Source organism: Camelus bactrianus, chromosome 10, assembly GCF_048773025.1.
Source record: "Camelus bactrianus isolate YW-2024 breed Bactrian camel chromosome 10, ASM4877302v1, whole genome shotgun sequence".
Lineage (NCBI taxonomy): Eukaryota > Metazoa > Chordata > Mammalia > Artiodactyla > Camelidae > Camelus > Camelus bactrianus.
In genome coordinates, this window is record NC_133548.1 from 48,681,478 (window position 1) to 48,697,001 (window position 15,524).

The window sequence follows — 15,524 nt, forward strand, 5'->3', positions numbered from 1 at the left end:
ATCTTGTCTTATCCCGCTATACCTAGATTCTGAAAAGGGCTAGGGTTTAAGAATCAGATTCCATCTGGCTTTTCCACTTCACACAATGGAATCTCAACTCCTCTAAAAATGTGCACTTTTATAGCAATTGATTTTCAAACACATTCTCTACCCCTTTTTGTAAAGTCAAGGAATCTTCAGTTAACAAGAAAGCTTATAGAGAAACCCAATGTATAAAAAAAATTGAACTGAAGCACTTCTGGACCAGGGAAAGAAAAGGGGTGGGGGCAGGAGGTGGCAAGAATCCTACCTATTCAGTCTCTTGTCATCCTTTCTTCCCCATTCCCTGCATTAGCTCTTGGCTTTGGAGAATTTCCTCAGAACAAGGTTAAAGATGATTTACTGTTTGGCAGTATCGATTAGAACTATACCTACTAAGTAATTCTCTAGTCCAGAACTATTTTTAGTACACACTAAATGCATTTTGGCCTCCAAAGTGGAGTCCCTTGTGAAACAGTAAGGACAATTCACTGGTAAGAGAAGTAATTTGTTTCTAGAGTAAGTTGCATAAAAATGGGGAGAAATAAAACAAACTGTATCATACACTGTCTTAACTCTCAAATGATATGGAAAACCGTGTTAAAGGGAAACATTTTCAACTAAATTTCCCAAATACTCTGGATAACCTTTATCAATAGCCATATGTCAAAATGAGTAATCAGCTTCTTTCTAAGTTTGCTTCTTTGTAGTAAATGAATATGTCAATATCCATTTCCTGGTTTCAAATGCAAAGTAATATTGTCAAAAAGTTGACTATGGCAATGGAAATAACTCAATCAGAAAGTTAGCCTGCGACCTTGAGGATACATAAATGACTCCTAAGATAAGCCTTGTACAAGACCAAAGGTCCAAATTTATTCTACATTTTTAATTTACAAGAAAGTACCTTCCTGGATATCAAAGTGGTTTTTCTTGTTGTTGTTGTTCTTTTTTTTTTTTTTAAAGAAAAGGTCTAATTTATAAAGCACAAAAATTAGAGTGATAAGAAGTACACATGTAATACTTTAAAATACTAACCTGTGTTGACTGTATTACTGTAAGGTCATTAATATAGCAAAATCCTGCCCCCATAGCAGAACGAAGTCCTGCGGTCCCAAAAGTCATTCGGCAACAAAGACGATCTCGCAGCTCCTTGTTCATCCCATTCCGTAAGAGATTTTCAATTTGTTCTTTTGTTTTGGGATTCTATAAAAAAAAAAAAGTATTAACACTTAATCAGGATCACAAGTAGAGTCCTAATATGAAGCCCTTCTGAGGAGCCAACAAATATTATTCATACATTATAAGGTTCTACATTCACTGTAAGTTCCATAGTGCTACTAAATATTAGTATGTACAATAAAACAGTACCTGCCATTTACTGAGTCCCCAAAGAGGCCAGACCCTACTGAGGGTGGTTTACATATCTCTAATTGTCATACTTTTTAAATAACATGGTCAAGATTTTTTTTTTAACAAATTGAAAAACTTAAGAGCTATGGATCCAAAATAAACCTCTCAGCCAAAAATGAATCAATTAAAGTCCATATTAAGTTTTAAAAGAAACATGAAAGCTACTGGATAAATGCCATCACAACATGTCTACCAAATAATTCCTAAACATCTGCAATTGAAAATGACCAGATAAGGCTTACTGCTCTTTAAAGTCACAGAAAACTGTTCAATTTATCTATAGTAAAAGTTGACTATAAAGAAGTCTTAAGTGTTAAATGTGGACTTGGTTAAGAATGAGAATGAAAATTCAGTCCAAACGTGGCTCATGAAGCAGGACATGCCAACATCTTTATTTCAGGACTCTATTTCATTAGCACATACTTAAATGTATTTTCATAAAGCTCAAGGATGCCTATGACTGAAAACAGGGCTTCACAAATGAGTAGCATGTTTCAAATAGAAATGCATTTATAATAAGAAAAAAACTTAAATGGAGTTTTCTAATATCTTCTTTTTAGGAGAAAGAGTCAAATAATAAGAAAATAAGGTGAACCATAACTTCTCTCTTACATACTATACATAGTATGGATTTAGTCCATACTAACTGCTTAGATGGTCTACATCTGGTCTATACAATGATAATGAATATTCAGAATGATAAAAAAGGCACCTGAAAGATGCTAAATATTAGAGCACATTTGTACTTGTAAAGAAATAAAAACATATTAATATATAATTTAATCAAAAAAGCTTTTCTGATGACAGTAGAAATTAAAGCAACCAGAGTATGTGCTACAGACTAATGAGAAGGCATGGAAATTTTGATTAACTGAAATTGTAATCTGCTTAAAATAAATGGATGTTAAAAAAAAAATATATATATATATATACACACACATACACACACACACATAACTGACTCAAGGAGTTTCCATTTCATAAATGGCACAAAGAGCCTACATTGAAATATGAATAGCTATTAAGAGAAAAATCTAAACAATAAGATTATCTGTGTTACTATATATTATTCCAATGTCTAAGATAACAACAGATTTGATACAGAGGTCAAAAGACTTGAAGAGGGTTAACATTTAAAAACAGGTATAAGAACAACAAAAACTGAAAAGACAAAAATTTCAGTATTATAGAGGGCACAAAGCTGTGTCATTCATTAGTGACAATGAAACTGGGATAGCCTTTTTAGAGTGATTTTCCAGCAACTATCAAAATTTAAACATATTTTAAATATGCCTTTTGGCCCATAGATTCCTCTGACCACAGCAATACATTCACATAAACAAGATCCATTCATACATGAACGTTCACTGCAGTATCTTACTGGTAGTAGTGTTATAATCAATGTATTGATGAAGAGATTAAGATTTAGAGAGAGAACCTAGTAACACTGAGCTAATACTGGAGGTCTAGATAGGATTTGAATCCAGGTTGGTCTGGCTCTAAAGTCTATACCATCTCACTACAAACAAAATAATTATGTAGGGAAGGTTATTAATGCTTCTAATAATTGTAACTCCAGCTACAAAGCAGAAGATATCCCTTTTTATTACAGCTATATAAATATAAAAATGATCCGCCATACATGAATTTTATTAGGTTACTGAGTACTTCCTAATATTTGATTGCACAGCTACTAGAGTAGAGCCTAAAAATTCTATTCTCTGTTATACATCACAACCAGTAGTAATCTAATTCCTGGTTCTGAAAAAGCTTGTAAATTGGATAAAAACTAAAATGGATAAAGAATCATGATGCATTAGACATAAGCAAATTTTTATGGTAAAAAGAGCTAAGTGATAGCGACAGGCATTTAAAACCTACTTTAAGCTCAGAATCCTATACAATTTTATAGATAGACATTAAATTAGATGTTGATGTTATAAACATTTAAAAATATAATTAAAGGCTATCTATGTAGCCATGGTCATCATATATTTTCCATTCAGATAATGAAATTTTGTTGTTAAAAATCTTCAAATAACCATGTTTTTTATAAACCATAATATATGAAGATTCTAAAGAATTCCAAAATTATTTTAAAAATACTGTTTTCACAAGGTACTCAGATTAAATGAAAAGGAAAGCAAAGCAGAAGAGCTTATGAAGTGTTTAAATTTGCATAAAAAGAGGTATATGTACACTTATATATCACTCCAGAAATGCTCCATACAAATATAAGAGACTAAAAATAGTGATTACCTCTGATGGGGAAATCAGGGGCAAACTCTGAGGAAGAAAAGGACTTATCTTTATTGTCCAGTCTCAGTACTGTTTGGCTATATTATGTATGTATTACTTATTTTACGGTAAACATTACAGATATCCATGACAGCTGAGAAAAACCACTACTTGTGTATCTACATGAACACTTTTTGCTTCACAAACTGCTCCTTTTTCCTACCCACACAAAGCTATTAATAAGATCTGAATCTGTAAAACATATATTGGAGCTTTTGCAAATATAAACTATTGTTTGCTTTCTAAATGTGTGCCCTTATTTACAATTCGCTCATTACTTGAGAGTAGGAAAAGCTTTATCAGCAAAAAAAAAAAAAAAAAAAAAAATTGTTCAACTGTTAAAAAAAAAAAGCACCTCTAAAATTGTAAGTCAGTAGGAAAGTTGATTTACATGCTTTTTAGAAATGTACTTATTGATCTACTATGTAAAATGAAAACTTATTATTTAGAAAGTAAATGTATCCAACCTGAACTAAATTTGCTCTTAACTAGTATATTTTAGAATCCTAATAATTTTAGTACCCTAAAAAAAGTAATGCTGCAGAAAATCTAAAGAGATTTTAGTGACTAAACATGTTTTATACTTCATCAGGAATAAAGCTGTTTGTTTAGTATGAATCAGTAAACTAAAGAATACAGAATTAAAGCCATGCATTATTTTCAAATTTTACCTGTATACCAAAAATTTTCCTTTAGGTTCTAATCTTATGGATTGCTGCAATTTTATATGGCTGAAATGATGAAAAGAAACTGTCTTCTTATATAATACTGTGTGGAGTTTTTAGGGTTTTTTTTTTCCATATTGTAGGTCCATAAGATATAGAGAACAAACTAGTGGTTACCAATGGGGAGACAGAAGTGGTGAGTGACAAAGAGGGGTAAGGGATTAAGAGGTACAAACTATTACGTGTAAAATAAATAAGCTAAAAGGATATATTGTACAGCACAGAGAATATAGCCAATGTTTTATAATAACTTTAAATGGAGTATAATCTATAAAGTTTTTCAGTCACTATGTTGTACACTTGAAACTAATGTAATATTGTAAATTAACTATACCTTAATTAAAAAAAAATCTCTTCATTGTTCTTGCATGCCTCCGGTTCAGTTTCATTTCCCTGATCCATTTTATTATTCCATGTCTCCCACCTTAAGTTTTCTGCCCCCATATCCATCATCTGTTTCCTTCTTACTTAACCTTCAAGGTCCAGCTCAAATTCTACTTCTTACCTAATAAAGTCTTCCTGACTTTGAACTCCTATTGCTCTTAGAAACCAGTGCCAGATAGTAGACCCTTTAATTGTTGTTTATATTTAAAATTTTATTTTTAATTATTAATTATAAAGTATACCAATACACTTTTGTTTTAAAAATATACTAATAATACAAATAAAGCTACAGAGATCTTTAACTATTATCCTAATTCTTAGGCCCCTCTTTCAGGAGAGCCAGTATTGTTTGTGATATACCCTTCTAGACCTTTACCTACATCTACATACTCATAGAATCATAGTTTTGCTTTATCTTTTTATTTTATTCATATGGCATCAAATTGTATGTGATGCTCTGTAACTTTTTTATTCCACTCAATACATCTTAGAGGTCCTCTCAACACATGTAGATCTATGCTATTCTTTTCAACTGCCGCAGTGTACCAGTTTATTTATCCTTTCCCCTACTAGTGGGCATTTAGGTTTCTTTCTAATTTTTACCTGCATAAATAATGAAATATTTCAGAGGTAAAATGACATGAGAAAATTCTGAAGCAGAAACCACAAAACAAATCCACTACTTACATTGAAGAGATTTTCTAACAAGGTAGGTCTGGTGAGCTGAAAGCTAAGATACCTTTGCATCTGAGAAGCACAGTATTTTTCATTTACATTATAATCTTCATACTCTTCTGGGCATTTCATATGACCGTTTCACAGTTTTGTTTGGTAAGATACAGGGCTCGTTAAATTATCTGGTGTAAAATATCCCATGCAGGATTAGATACACTACCATTTTCTCTATTAAACTCCCAACACCAGAGGGCAGCAGCCTTAGTACTAATTAGCAATAATTCAGAGAGCAACTGATGAAAAAAATACTCCTTTAGTAAAATCTACACTAAACTACTAATCAACATTTATTTTGGGGGCAAATTATTTGTCAAATACAGTGGAGGTATATGAAATAGGTAAAAACAATTAAATAAGCAAAACATGCTCTCTTTCTCCAAGGATAGGCGAAAGAAATCAAATTTGGATTATCTAGGGAGGAACCATGAAAATCTGAGCTAGTGGAACAAAACATTTACATTCTTTGGTTAATTTAATGTATCTTATAAATATAATTTGGGAGAACTAAATAAAGATAAATTCCTTTCCATTAGATTCTCCAGGCTTTCTGATTTTTCAAATAGGAGGAAAGGAGATGCGGAAAACAATTTTAGATTAAAGATATATCCAAACAGGCTTCTAATGGCCTTGTAGAAAACTTGAAGGAACTAAACAAAAATCCTTTGTGAAAGAAAAAATAGGGCAAAGACGACCCCAAAATAAAAAGCAGAAGTAGCTAGTCTATTTTGTAATTTTCAGGTGAGAAAGAAGAAAGCAGTTTGAAATAAGAATCCCTTCCCTTTCAAGTATAAACATTTAAAAAATCCATAGACTTTAATTTTTAACAGTTTTAAGTTTACAAAAAATGAACAGATAATACAACGAGTTCCCATAAATCCTCCCATCTCACCCTTGTTTCCTGTTAACATCCTGTATTGGTGTGGTACGACTGATCCAATATTGATACAGCATTATGAACTAACATCCATAGTCTGTGCTGTACAGCTCTATGGGTTTTAACAAATGCACAATGCCATATAGTCACCATTATAGTATCATGCAGAATAGTTTCATTGCCCTAAAAAGCCCTTGTACTCCATCTACTTCTTCCTATCCCCTAGTAACCCTTCTTGAGCTTTTTACTCTCTCAATAGTTTTGCCTTTTCCAGAACAACATATAGCTAGAATCATACAGTCTGCAGCTTTTTCAAAATGGCTTCTTTTCACTAAGCAGTTTGCATTTAAGATTTCTCCATGTGTTTTTGTGGCTTAATAGTTCATTTAAAAAGAATTGAAAGCAGCATCTTGGAGAGATACTTGCACATCTATGTTCATAGCAGCTCCATTTATAACAGCCAAGAGGTGGATGCAACCCAAATGCCCAAATGGGTGAATAAATAAACAAAATGTGGTATATAAACATCATTCAGCCTTAAAGAAGGATGTCTTTGCCACATGCTACAACAAGATAAATCTTGAGGACATTATGCTAAGTGAAATAAACCAGTCACCAAAAGACAAATACTGTATGATTCCACTTATATGAGGTATCTAAAGTAGTATGGTGGTTACCAGGGACTGGGGGGGAGGGGGAAAAGAGGACTTATTTAATGGGTATAGAGGTTCAGATTTGCAAGATGAAAACATTCTGGAGATTTGTTTCATAACAATGTGAATATAATTAATGCTATTGACCTGTACACTTAAAAATGGTTAAGATAGTAAATTTTGTTATGTGTTTTGTAACCACAATAAAAAAATTAAATTTTGTGTTTTGTCTTCAGGTTTGTCCTCACAATTGAACATAATGGAAGTACTAGGTTAAGACCATCTAAATATTGTTCACTCTATCCCCAGCAGTGAGTTTGGATAAAATTTCCTTCTCTCCAGGCCCACCTTGTCTTTCCTGAAGGTACTGAGATCAAACGGATTTTTTTCTTAAGCTCCATCAATTAGTTACTCAAAATCATGCCCCGTTTTAGTTTGCTTCATTTCTGAACCATAACTTGTTTATTCAGGTCTTTTTTCCTTCCTTCCTCCCCTCCCTCCTCCCCTTCCTCCCTTTCTTCCATCTGTGGATAACTGCTTTTCTTTTTTTGATGTTGTTGTTGCCAGAAATAACATGCCATCTTCATCATGCCATTAACACCTTCCAGCTTTTTATTATTTATGGTGTAGACGTTGCATTCTTTTTCAAGACACATTTCTTGAAGCCCAGTGTTCATCTCACACATTGTTGTAACATCTGGGATTCTTTACATTGGGCTCCTGGGGTAGTTCCCTTATGTCAGCTTGCTTCCCTCATATTTCCTATTTCCTTTCGCTGTAGGTTTCCTCAGCTTACACTTTTATATTTTCTATTGCATTTGGCAGAGGGTGGAGGGATACAGTCTTTCTTTTCCCCTTTGACTTCTAAGAGCTCATTCTTGTTCCTTGTTCGTAGCATCTTACTTTATTTGATAGAATAATTATCTTAATTTTAAGATTTTAAATTCCTAAGTTCCCTTACGTACCTCAGCTTTTTTCTTGGCCCATTGCTTTGATTATCTTATTTTCCATGCTGCTTGTTTTCTTTATATAACTTGATCCTTGGTTAGTCACTGATATCCACAGATTTTTCTGGGAAGCTGGCATAGGTTTTCTCTTTTTTGTACATATAGATATGTTTTCTGCCAGTCTCTTCTTAAATAGAATAGCCAATCGGGAGCTCTGTGTTTGTAAGGTGGGTTATTTTTCTAGGAATTTTGTTAGCACTAATTACATTATGTAAACTTTGCAAAGAGTAACTAAAACTAATAGCATAATGAAAGTTAGGCAGAGTACAATGTGAGTGAGCTCTCATTTTTCATAGCATGTATTTGACAGATAACATCTAATATAAATCAAGGAAGAGCGGTACTAGCATATTATTTAGTGTTTTGATGATAGTCATGAGAGTAACTAAAAACAAACAGTTAAAAATGGTTTCTACGGAGCAAACTGAGGATGATAAAAAGCAATTAGGAACACTGCTTTCCATATAATCTCTTTGTACTATATTTTAAAATCATAAGCATGTATTTCTTTTCAATAAATGAAAATAAATTTTAAAATAAGATGTAGAAACTGAGGAGCAAATGTAAGAAATTTGGAAATAAAAAGGAAAAATAAATTTTATTTCCAAAAAAAATAAATCCAGACCCTCATTTATCTGTACTAAATTTCTTGGACAGAGGGAGAATGTTGTTGCCAAGGAAACCAAAGCAACTGTTGAGCAGCAAATTCAGTTCTTTAAAAAAATTCCATGACAATTTATTCTGCAGGATATTATAGTCTATTCCATCTTTTACAAAAGCCAATAAAATGGTTTTAATGAGGTCTGTGAAACTTGGTTTATGATATTGCTAACATTTACTAAATATTCAGGTTACAGAGCCTAGTACAGTGATAAGAAGACTAGAGTAAAGGTCAGATGACCTAGGATCTAGTCACAAGTCTACCACTTAAATGCCACATGTCCTTGAGCAAGTCATTTTCCTTTTCTAAGTTTCTTAACTTGTAAAAATGGGAATAACTACCACACAGGGTTGCTGTGAGAAGCAAATGATTAAGGCCATTTTATAAAGTTTGAAGCACTACACAAATAAATTCAAGTAATAAGCTTGAATATTTTCAAAAATTAATAAAGCGGTATGTTTCTTCATTGATTAAATGGCAAATTATGTAAAGTATTAGAAAAATGTGAACAACAAATGTAATATAGACTAGTATCGTAAAACTTCAATTGAACTAGGTGGCAGATCCAAGCTCTGGTCCAGGCTCTACCACAACTGAATAAGTTCCACAACTTCCTTGGGTCTCTTCACAATGAAATTGGACTAGACGACCTTTGTAGAGGTGCTTCATGGTTGTGTTCTCCATCACACAATGATGACTTAAAAGGAAATTCATTCACTACTTAAAAAAAAAAATCTGGGCTATATTTTGCTTGAAAAACTGTCACTGCTAATGTTTGAAAATCACTGACTTAGACTGAAATCTTTTATTTCTGTTTTCAGGCATTTCATAATCCTAAGCTAACTAACCTATCTTACCTTTACATTCACTCTTTCTCAACCAGACCTACATTCTGAGGCCAGAGTACTCTATATATTATTTCTCAAAATGCCATGGCCAATTCCTGCCTCCACATTGTTTTCAATCCTTATTAGCTCCTGCTGCTGCTACAGCTGGCTAAGCAGCTCTGCCCTGAGTCCCGAACCACTCCCCACCCACATATTCATACACTCAAACTTGGCCAGGGCTTAATATCTTTGATAAGACTGTTTTCAAAAAGTTAAAATTTATAGTATATCAGAAACAGGAGATAGTTATGTTAAAGAGAACCTGGCTTCTAGGCCAGCAAGACTTGTCTGCAATTTGATAGAATGTATGAAAGCATCCAAAGAAAGAACTAGGAAGGCAGCAGGAGCCTTAGCTCTGAAAGACAGAAGAGGAGAGTGCTGTAGAAGAGACATTTGTGCATTGCCTGGAAGAGAGACACTTTGATCCCTGGACTGGTTGGATTCCAGTGGTAGGATAGTCCCATCACAGAGATGAATGCATTCACCTATTACAGGCTGATGCTGTTAAACATTTATGCCATATATCTGACTCCCATCTGACTCCCTGTGATTTGATTTCATAATCACTAAAAATCTTCTGATTCTTTGACTTCTCTTATGGTGCATCTAGAAAATGCCATGACTAGAGACAAATCCATTTATATTAAATCTGTACCATAAATTAATAAAATAGCTTTCTGAATTCAGACATCAGTTTCTGTGACCTTGAGCAGGGTGAGTCCATTCTGAGACAAGACAGAGTAACAAATTAGTCTGAAGGTGAAGGAACCAAGGGTCAGATTCTGAACTGTAGTAAACAGAACGACAAAATGCCACTCCGCAGAAACTACAAGGGGTACCAAGGACTGCCCCAATAAACACCCTATCTTGTCATACTATTTTCTTTTTAACACTAACATACACTTTTATTTATTCAAGGCCACTAACAACATACTGATGCCTTTCTACAACCTAGCCTACATGCCTTTCTAACAGTTTTTCTCTACGTACCCTAAGCTATAGCAGAAACAAATGTTCTAAGTATACACTTTAATGTTTCTATCTCTAATTGGAATATTCCTTTTCTCCATGTTGATGAGTTTAAATTTTAACTAATTTTGAAGGTTCAGCACAAATGACACTTTTTTCACGAAGACTTTTCAAAGAACATTACCCACCAAGGCTAAAGCTAGCAATTTTGGTGACCTAAGCAAGTAGCAAATCACCTTCAGATCAACTTATAACTTATTACTATGTGCCTCACCAGAGTCATTAAGAATTAGGGTATTTGTTAGGTTCTTTTTTTTTCCCCCACTAAATAGGTATTAACAGGTGTTAAATTCAGTTTCTCAATGCTGTAAGACTACATATGCCATCAACATGTAATGTAATAAATGCTGTAAGTCCAATCTATTATTTTTCTACATTTCAGTGCCCTAGGACATCACAGCCTAGCTTACCTACACTATCAATCTACAGTAGATACACCTTTGTTTCCTAATTTAAAGTATTTTTGCCCACTAAGAGAGGGATCAGTTAAGTAAATATTTATTATTTTTATTAAATAATTATTAAAATTATTTAAATCTACTTATCTGTTGAGGGCACTTGTTACTTGCTCCCTGTAATATATTTGTGAGCTTTTGTTTTATCTTCCCTTCTATGCTCTTTGAAGACACGATCCATATCTATTATATGGATCTATTATATATATCTATTTGTGTCTCACACAGGTTTTCAGCCAGTGAATTATTTACAGAGGGCACTTTAAATATAAATTAAGAATTTCTCTTCCACTTTCAATGAAGGCTCTCCTCATTCTTTTTATATATATCCCATCTTATTGTCTTGGTTGACCATTCCAGTCCACAGGTCACTTTTAAACTCCTATAAAAACTGACTACCTATATACCATTTAATTCCCACCAATACTACCCTAGCATTATTTTTTTAATGTGTATATGTATTTCATAGTCTTTTTGTGTTTCAGTATATCCCAACAATATCTAGGCACAGCATAGACAATTAATATTAATTCATTCAGCCAATTTAAAAAAGTCAATCAAGACACTCATTAGGAAAAGTGTAATCAAAACTGGCACCTAAAGAGAACAAAAGATCTAATCGATGGCAATGAAAAACAAACTCCTATTGTTGAAGGGGCAAAGCCTTTGACATGCATAATAGTTACGAGTAAATCAAATTGTGCTGGCAATCTACAGGTGCCTGAATTTCATAAATCTTCCTTTCACTTTAGGGAGACATCACATTCATTTACTGACAGCAGATGGATTTAAACAATAACAATTAACTATATTAAACATATAAAGATAACATTCATTTGTAATTTGGTTTTCCCTGCTGCAAATATTGATACAGTCGGTTTGTAATATATATAATTTCACAGCATGCTAAGCCTTACCTCTTTTATTTCCATTAGGCTTCCTTCTCTTTTTTTTTTTTATTTTTATTTTTTTAACATTTTTTATTGATTTATAATCATTTTACAATGTTGTGTCAAATTCCAGTGTTCAGCACAATTTTTCAGTTATTCATGGACATATACACACTCATTGTCACATTTTTTTCTCTGTGAGTTATCATAACATTTTGTGTATATTTCCCTGTGAGGCTTCCTTCTCTTTAATGGACTAAAAGCAGAAGAGCAGTCTTTGAATCTTCACATCTTTTGTATCCTTCCACAACAAGGAACTATATTCACAGCAATAAACACTGCCAAAATGGCTTTAAAGTTATTTGCATTTTGTACATCCTTATGATAATTAGTGGGATACCACAGATTTTGCACACTTGGTTGAAAAAATATATATGGTCATATGCTACAATAAGGGTGTTCTGTAGTTCAGTGTCTCAATCAGAACACTCCAGAGTCTTGCTACTCAAAGCGTGAGCCACAGAGCAGCAGCATTGGTACCACCTGGGAGCTCATTCTAAGGCAGATTCTCAGGCCCCATCCCAGGCCTCCTAAATCACAATCTGCATTTTAAGATCCTTCAGGTGATCTCTCGTAAGCACTTCAAAGTTTGAGAAGCACTGGTTTAGACTCCAGAGGAAGAATCCAAATGTCCAAGAAACATGACCAAGTAAAACTAATTAACTCATAATTGCTTATTTGTTGGTCTTCCTTAAAAGACTAGCTAGGCTTTTGAGGGCGGGAACTTTCTAGCTTCCTCATCACCAACATACCCTGGACATAACAGGCCCTGGAACATTACCCAGCGCTCAAGAGATTTTCGTTTGTTTGTTTGAATGCATGAATGAACAAAGTGAAAATAAAACTTTTTCTGTACGCTAATAATCCTTTAGGAAATTGTATAACATGATTTCACATATTACTATACTAATTCTTTAATTCACTGCTATTAATTACATGTTAAATATGTTACCTTCTCTACTTCAGCAAATGCATTTAATGCACTCGACAAAGCAAAAGCTCGGACCATCTTCCTCTGCTGGAGCCACCAGGGGCCTCTTTTTCAAGTGAGATAGCTGCATTTTAATTCTAGCTCTCTCACACATCCACCCCATATGCCTGCACAAGATGAAATCACCGCAACAACTTGGAGGGGGTGGGGGAACTGAGGAGGAATGCGTAAAGCAAAAACAATTCTGTATCAGGAGCATCATATGAAACCTGGAAAACATGATTTTTGGAAGAGGATACTTCCAGAAAATAACTCCTGGCCAGGGAAAGAAAGAGATCCCTTTACGTTTCTCTAGAGCAAAAGGTGATATTAAAGAATACGAGGGAGTGATAAAAGACCAGCGACTACCTAGCGACGGAAGGTGGAAACACACCAGACCAGAATTAAAACCAATAGCAGCTAGAAACGTACAAGAAGGGTACAAAAAAACCACTTCCAGATTTGCAGAGTAGGAAGTCAAGGGAGAAGAAAGGGGAAAGGAAATATCTCCATTAAGGGTATAACTTAAGATGACGATTTTATATTATTATTATTATTATTATTATTATTATTATTATTATTATTATTATTATTATTATTATTATTATTATTATTATTATTAACATACACTTGCGGGGGGACAGAGATGAAGGGAGGTTGCAATTTCGAGCACTGCAAAAGGAAGGGACTACAGGCGCCCCTTCCCAGCTCAGATGGTCCCAAGGAGGCATCCCAGGCATAAGTGGGTGGCAACGCCCGGCTCCGCTAGTCCCAGCCCCGTGGCCTGAGCCATCTCCTCCACAGCCTGCCGAGCACCGGGTGGGGACAAGAAAGGGCGTATAGGGTGTGGGAGGGCGCGAGGGATGAGGGGGAGATGCCAGGCTGACCAGGTACTCACCTTGTCCCAACGGAGCCACTGCCCGATGGCGGTGTCTAGCTGAGGGTCTCCGGTGTGGTAGGGGGCGTGGAGCACGTTGGAGTTCAGGTCCCCCTCTGCGTTTTCAGCCATGGCAACCAGAATGGGGTGTGCGAGCCTGGACGGCGGACGAAGACACAGGGCCGGAGGGGCTAGACGTGCGCTCACCAGGGTCCCGACGCCCCCTCCTCACTGAAGGGCATCGGAGACCAACCGCAGGGCGTTTGTACCAGCTCCTGCCGCGGCTTCGGGGAAGCAGGAGAGTGGGGGACGTGCCTGCTGACTCTCCAACTAGGCCAGGTCCTGGTCTCTCTGGGCAAACGGACTGACGAGGTCCCGCCGCGAGAGAACAACACTCCCAGATGTCTGGGTCGTGGCGGCCGCCGCACTCGCCGCTTTAGGCCCCGCCCCCGGACCCACCGGCCCCGCCTCTACTGGTTTAAGCCCCTGGGGCGGGAGGCGCGAGCCGGGAAGCGCGCTCCTGACGCCTCCCCAGCTTCGCGAGTTAGGACTTGCCGGGTGGTGAGGAGTTGGGGCCCGGCTTTTTATTTTTTAATTTGCCTTTTTCCACGTGTTATTATCCTCCTTACAACCCCCACGCACTCCCACGCGTCTCCTTTTCTCGATCAGTTGCCACAGTCACCACCACGTACCCCTCCTCAGGGCTCGCTCTGAGAACGCTCGGCGCGCGCGAAGGCCCCCTCTCGTTTCTTCTAGGGGCACGCGCCTGGCCGGAGGGTGCGCGGGCGGTCTTCGCACGGCCTCACGGGAGTTGTAGTTCTTTTCTTTCCCCAAGGTGTGTAGAGACCGCCGCAAACACTACGACTCCCAGCTGCTCCGCGCCCTCCTTTTTCTTCAAGGGAAAAAGATATACCTCGAGGCTGTTGCCTACAGACAACGCCCTGTCCGTGTTAGGTATGCTGCACGTTGTGGCCCTGCGCTTCCATTAAGTTAAATAGGGACTAGTACCGTAGACGGACAACTGATATCCATTCAGTGCTTTACAGTTTACGAAAATCGTTCTGTCGTTTCAACCATCCTGTGACAGAGTAAATAGGCGTGACCCATCCCCATTTTACACACAAAGAGGAAACTGCTTCTGAGTGAACCGACTTTTTCAAAGAGGCGGAATTCGTAAGTGATGGAACAATGAAGGGTTCCAGACTTGTTCCAGATCTCCTCAGCCGGCAGTTCTTTTTGCTGTACTGCTATAGTAGACTAGGAGATAGGGAAAACAAGATGACTGGGGAGAAAAAACAAAACTACAACAAAAAACCCCCAAGTTGCGAAAGAGGGCAGATATGTCAGCATTTAATCATAAGTAAAAATGTATAAGTGTCCTAAGAGAGTGCAAAGAGCAATGGCAATAGGAATACAGAGGAAGAAGAATTTAAATAATCTTAAATTTCTGCGTGTTTTGGTCTCCTCTGTTCTACAGAATGTTCGCCTTGCAAGTCAGAGGACTTGAGGTGTGGGAGATGCTGAGAAGTGCTTACCTTCAGGCATAGATGCTCCTGAGATTCTTGGTGTAGCCTTCTTAAAATGGCTG

At 36.2% G+C, this 15,524-nt stretch overlaps 1 protein-coding gene across 2 annotated transcripts in view; it reads right to left on the bottom strand.

The window, feature by feature from the left end:
- PGM2L1 (phosphoglucomutase 2 like 1) overlaps positions 1 to 14,722 on the bottom strand; it is a 37,135-nt gene extending 22,413 nt beyond the window's left edge. The window contains exons 1-3 of one of the 2 annotated variants that reach the window (XM_010973128.3): positions 14,629 to 14,722; positions 13,958 to 14,093; positions 1,057 to 1,224 (exon numbers count right to left, since the gene is read on the bottom strand). In XM_010973128.3, the coding sequence (XP_010971430.1) occupies positions 1,057 to 1,224; positions 13,958 to 14,068 (279 nt within the window). In that variant the 5' untranslated portion in view covers positions 14,069 to 14,093; positions 14,629 to 14,722. The other variant, XM_045508777.2, reaches the window with a different exon arrangement.
- Positions 14,723 to 15,524: the final 802 nt, after the last annotated feature.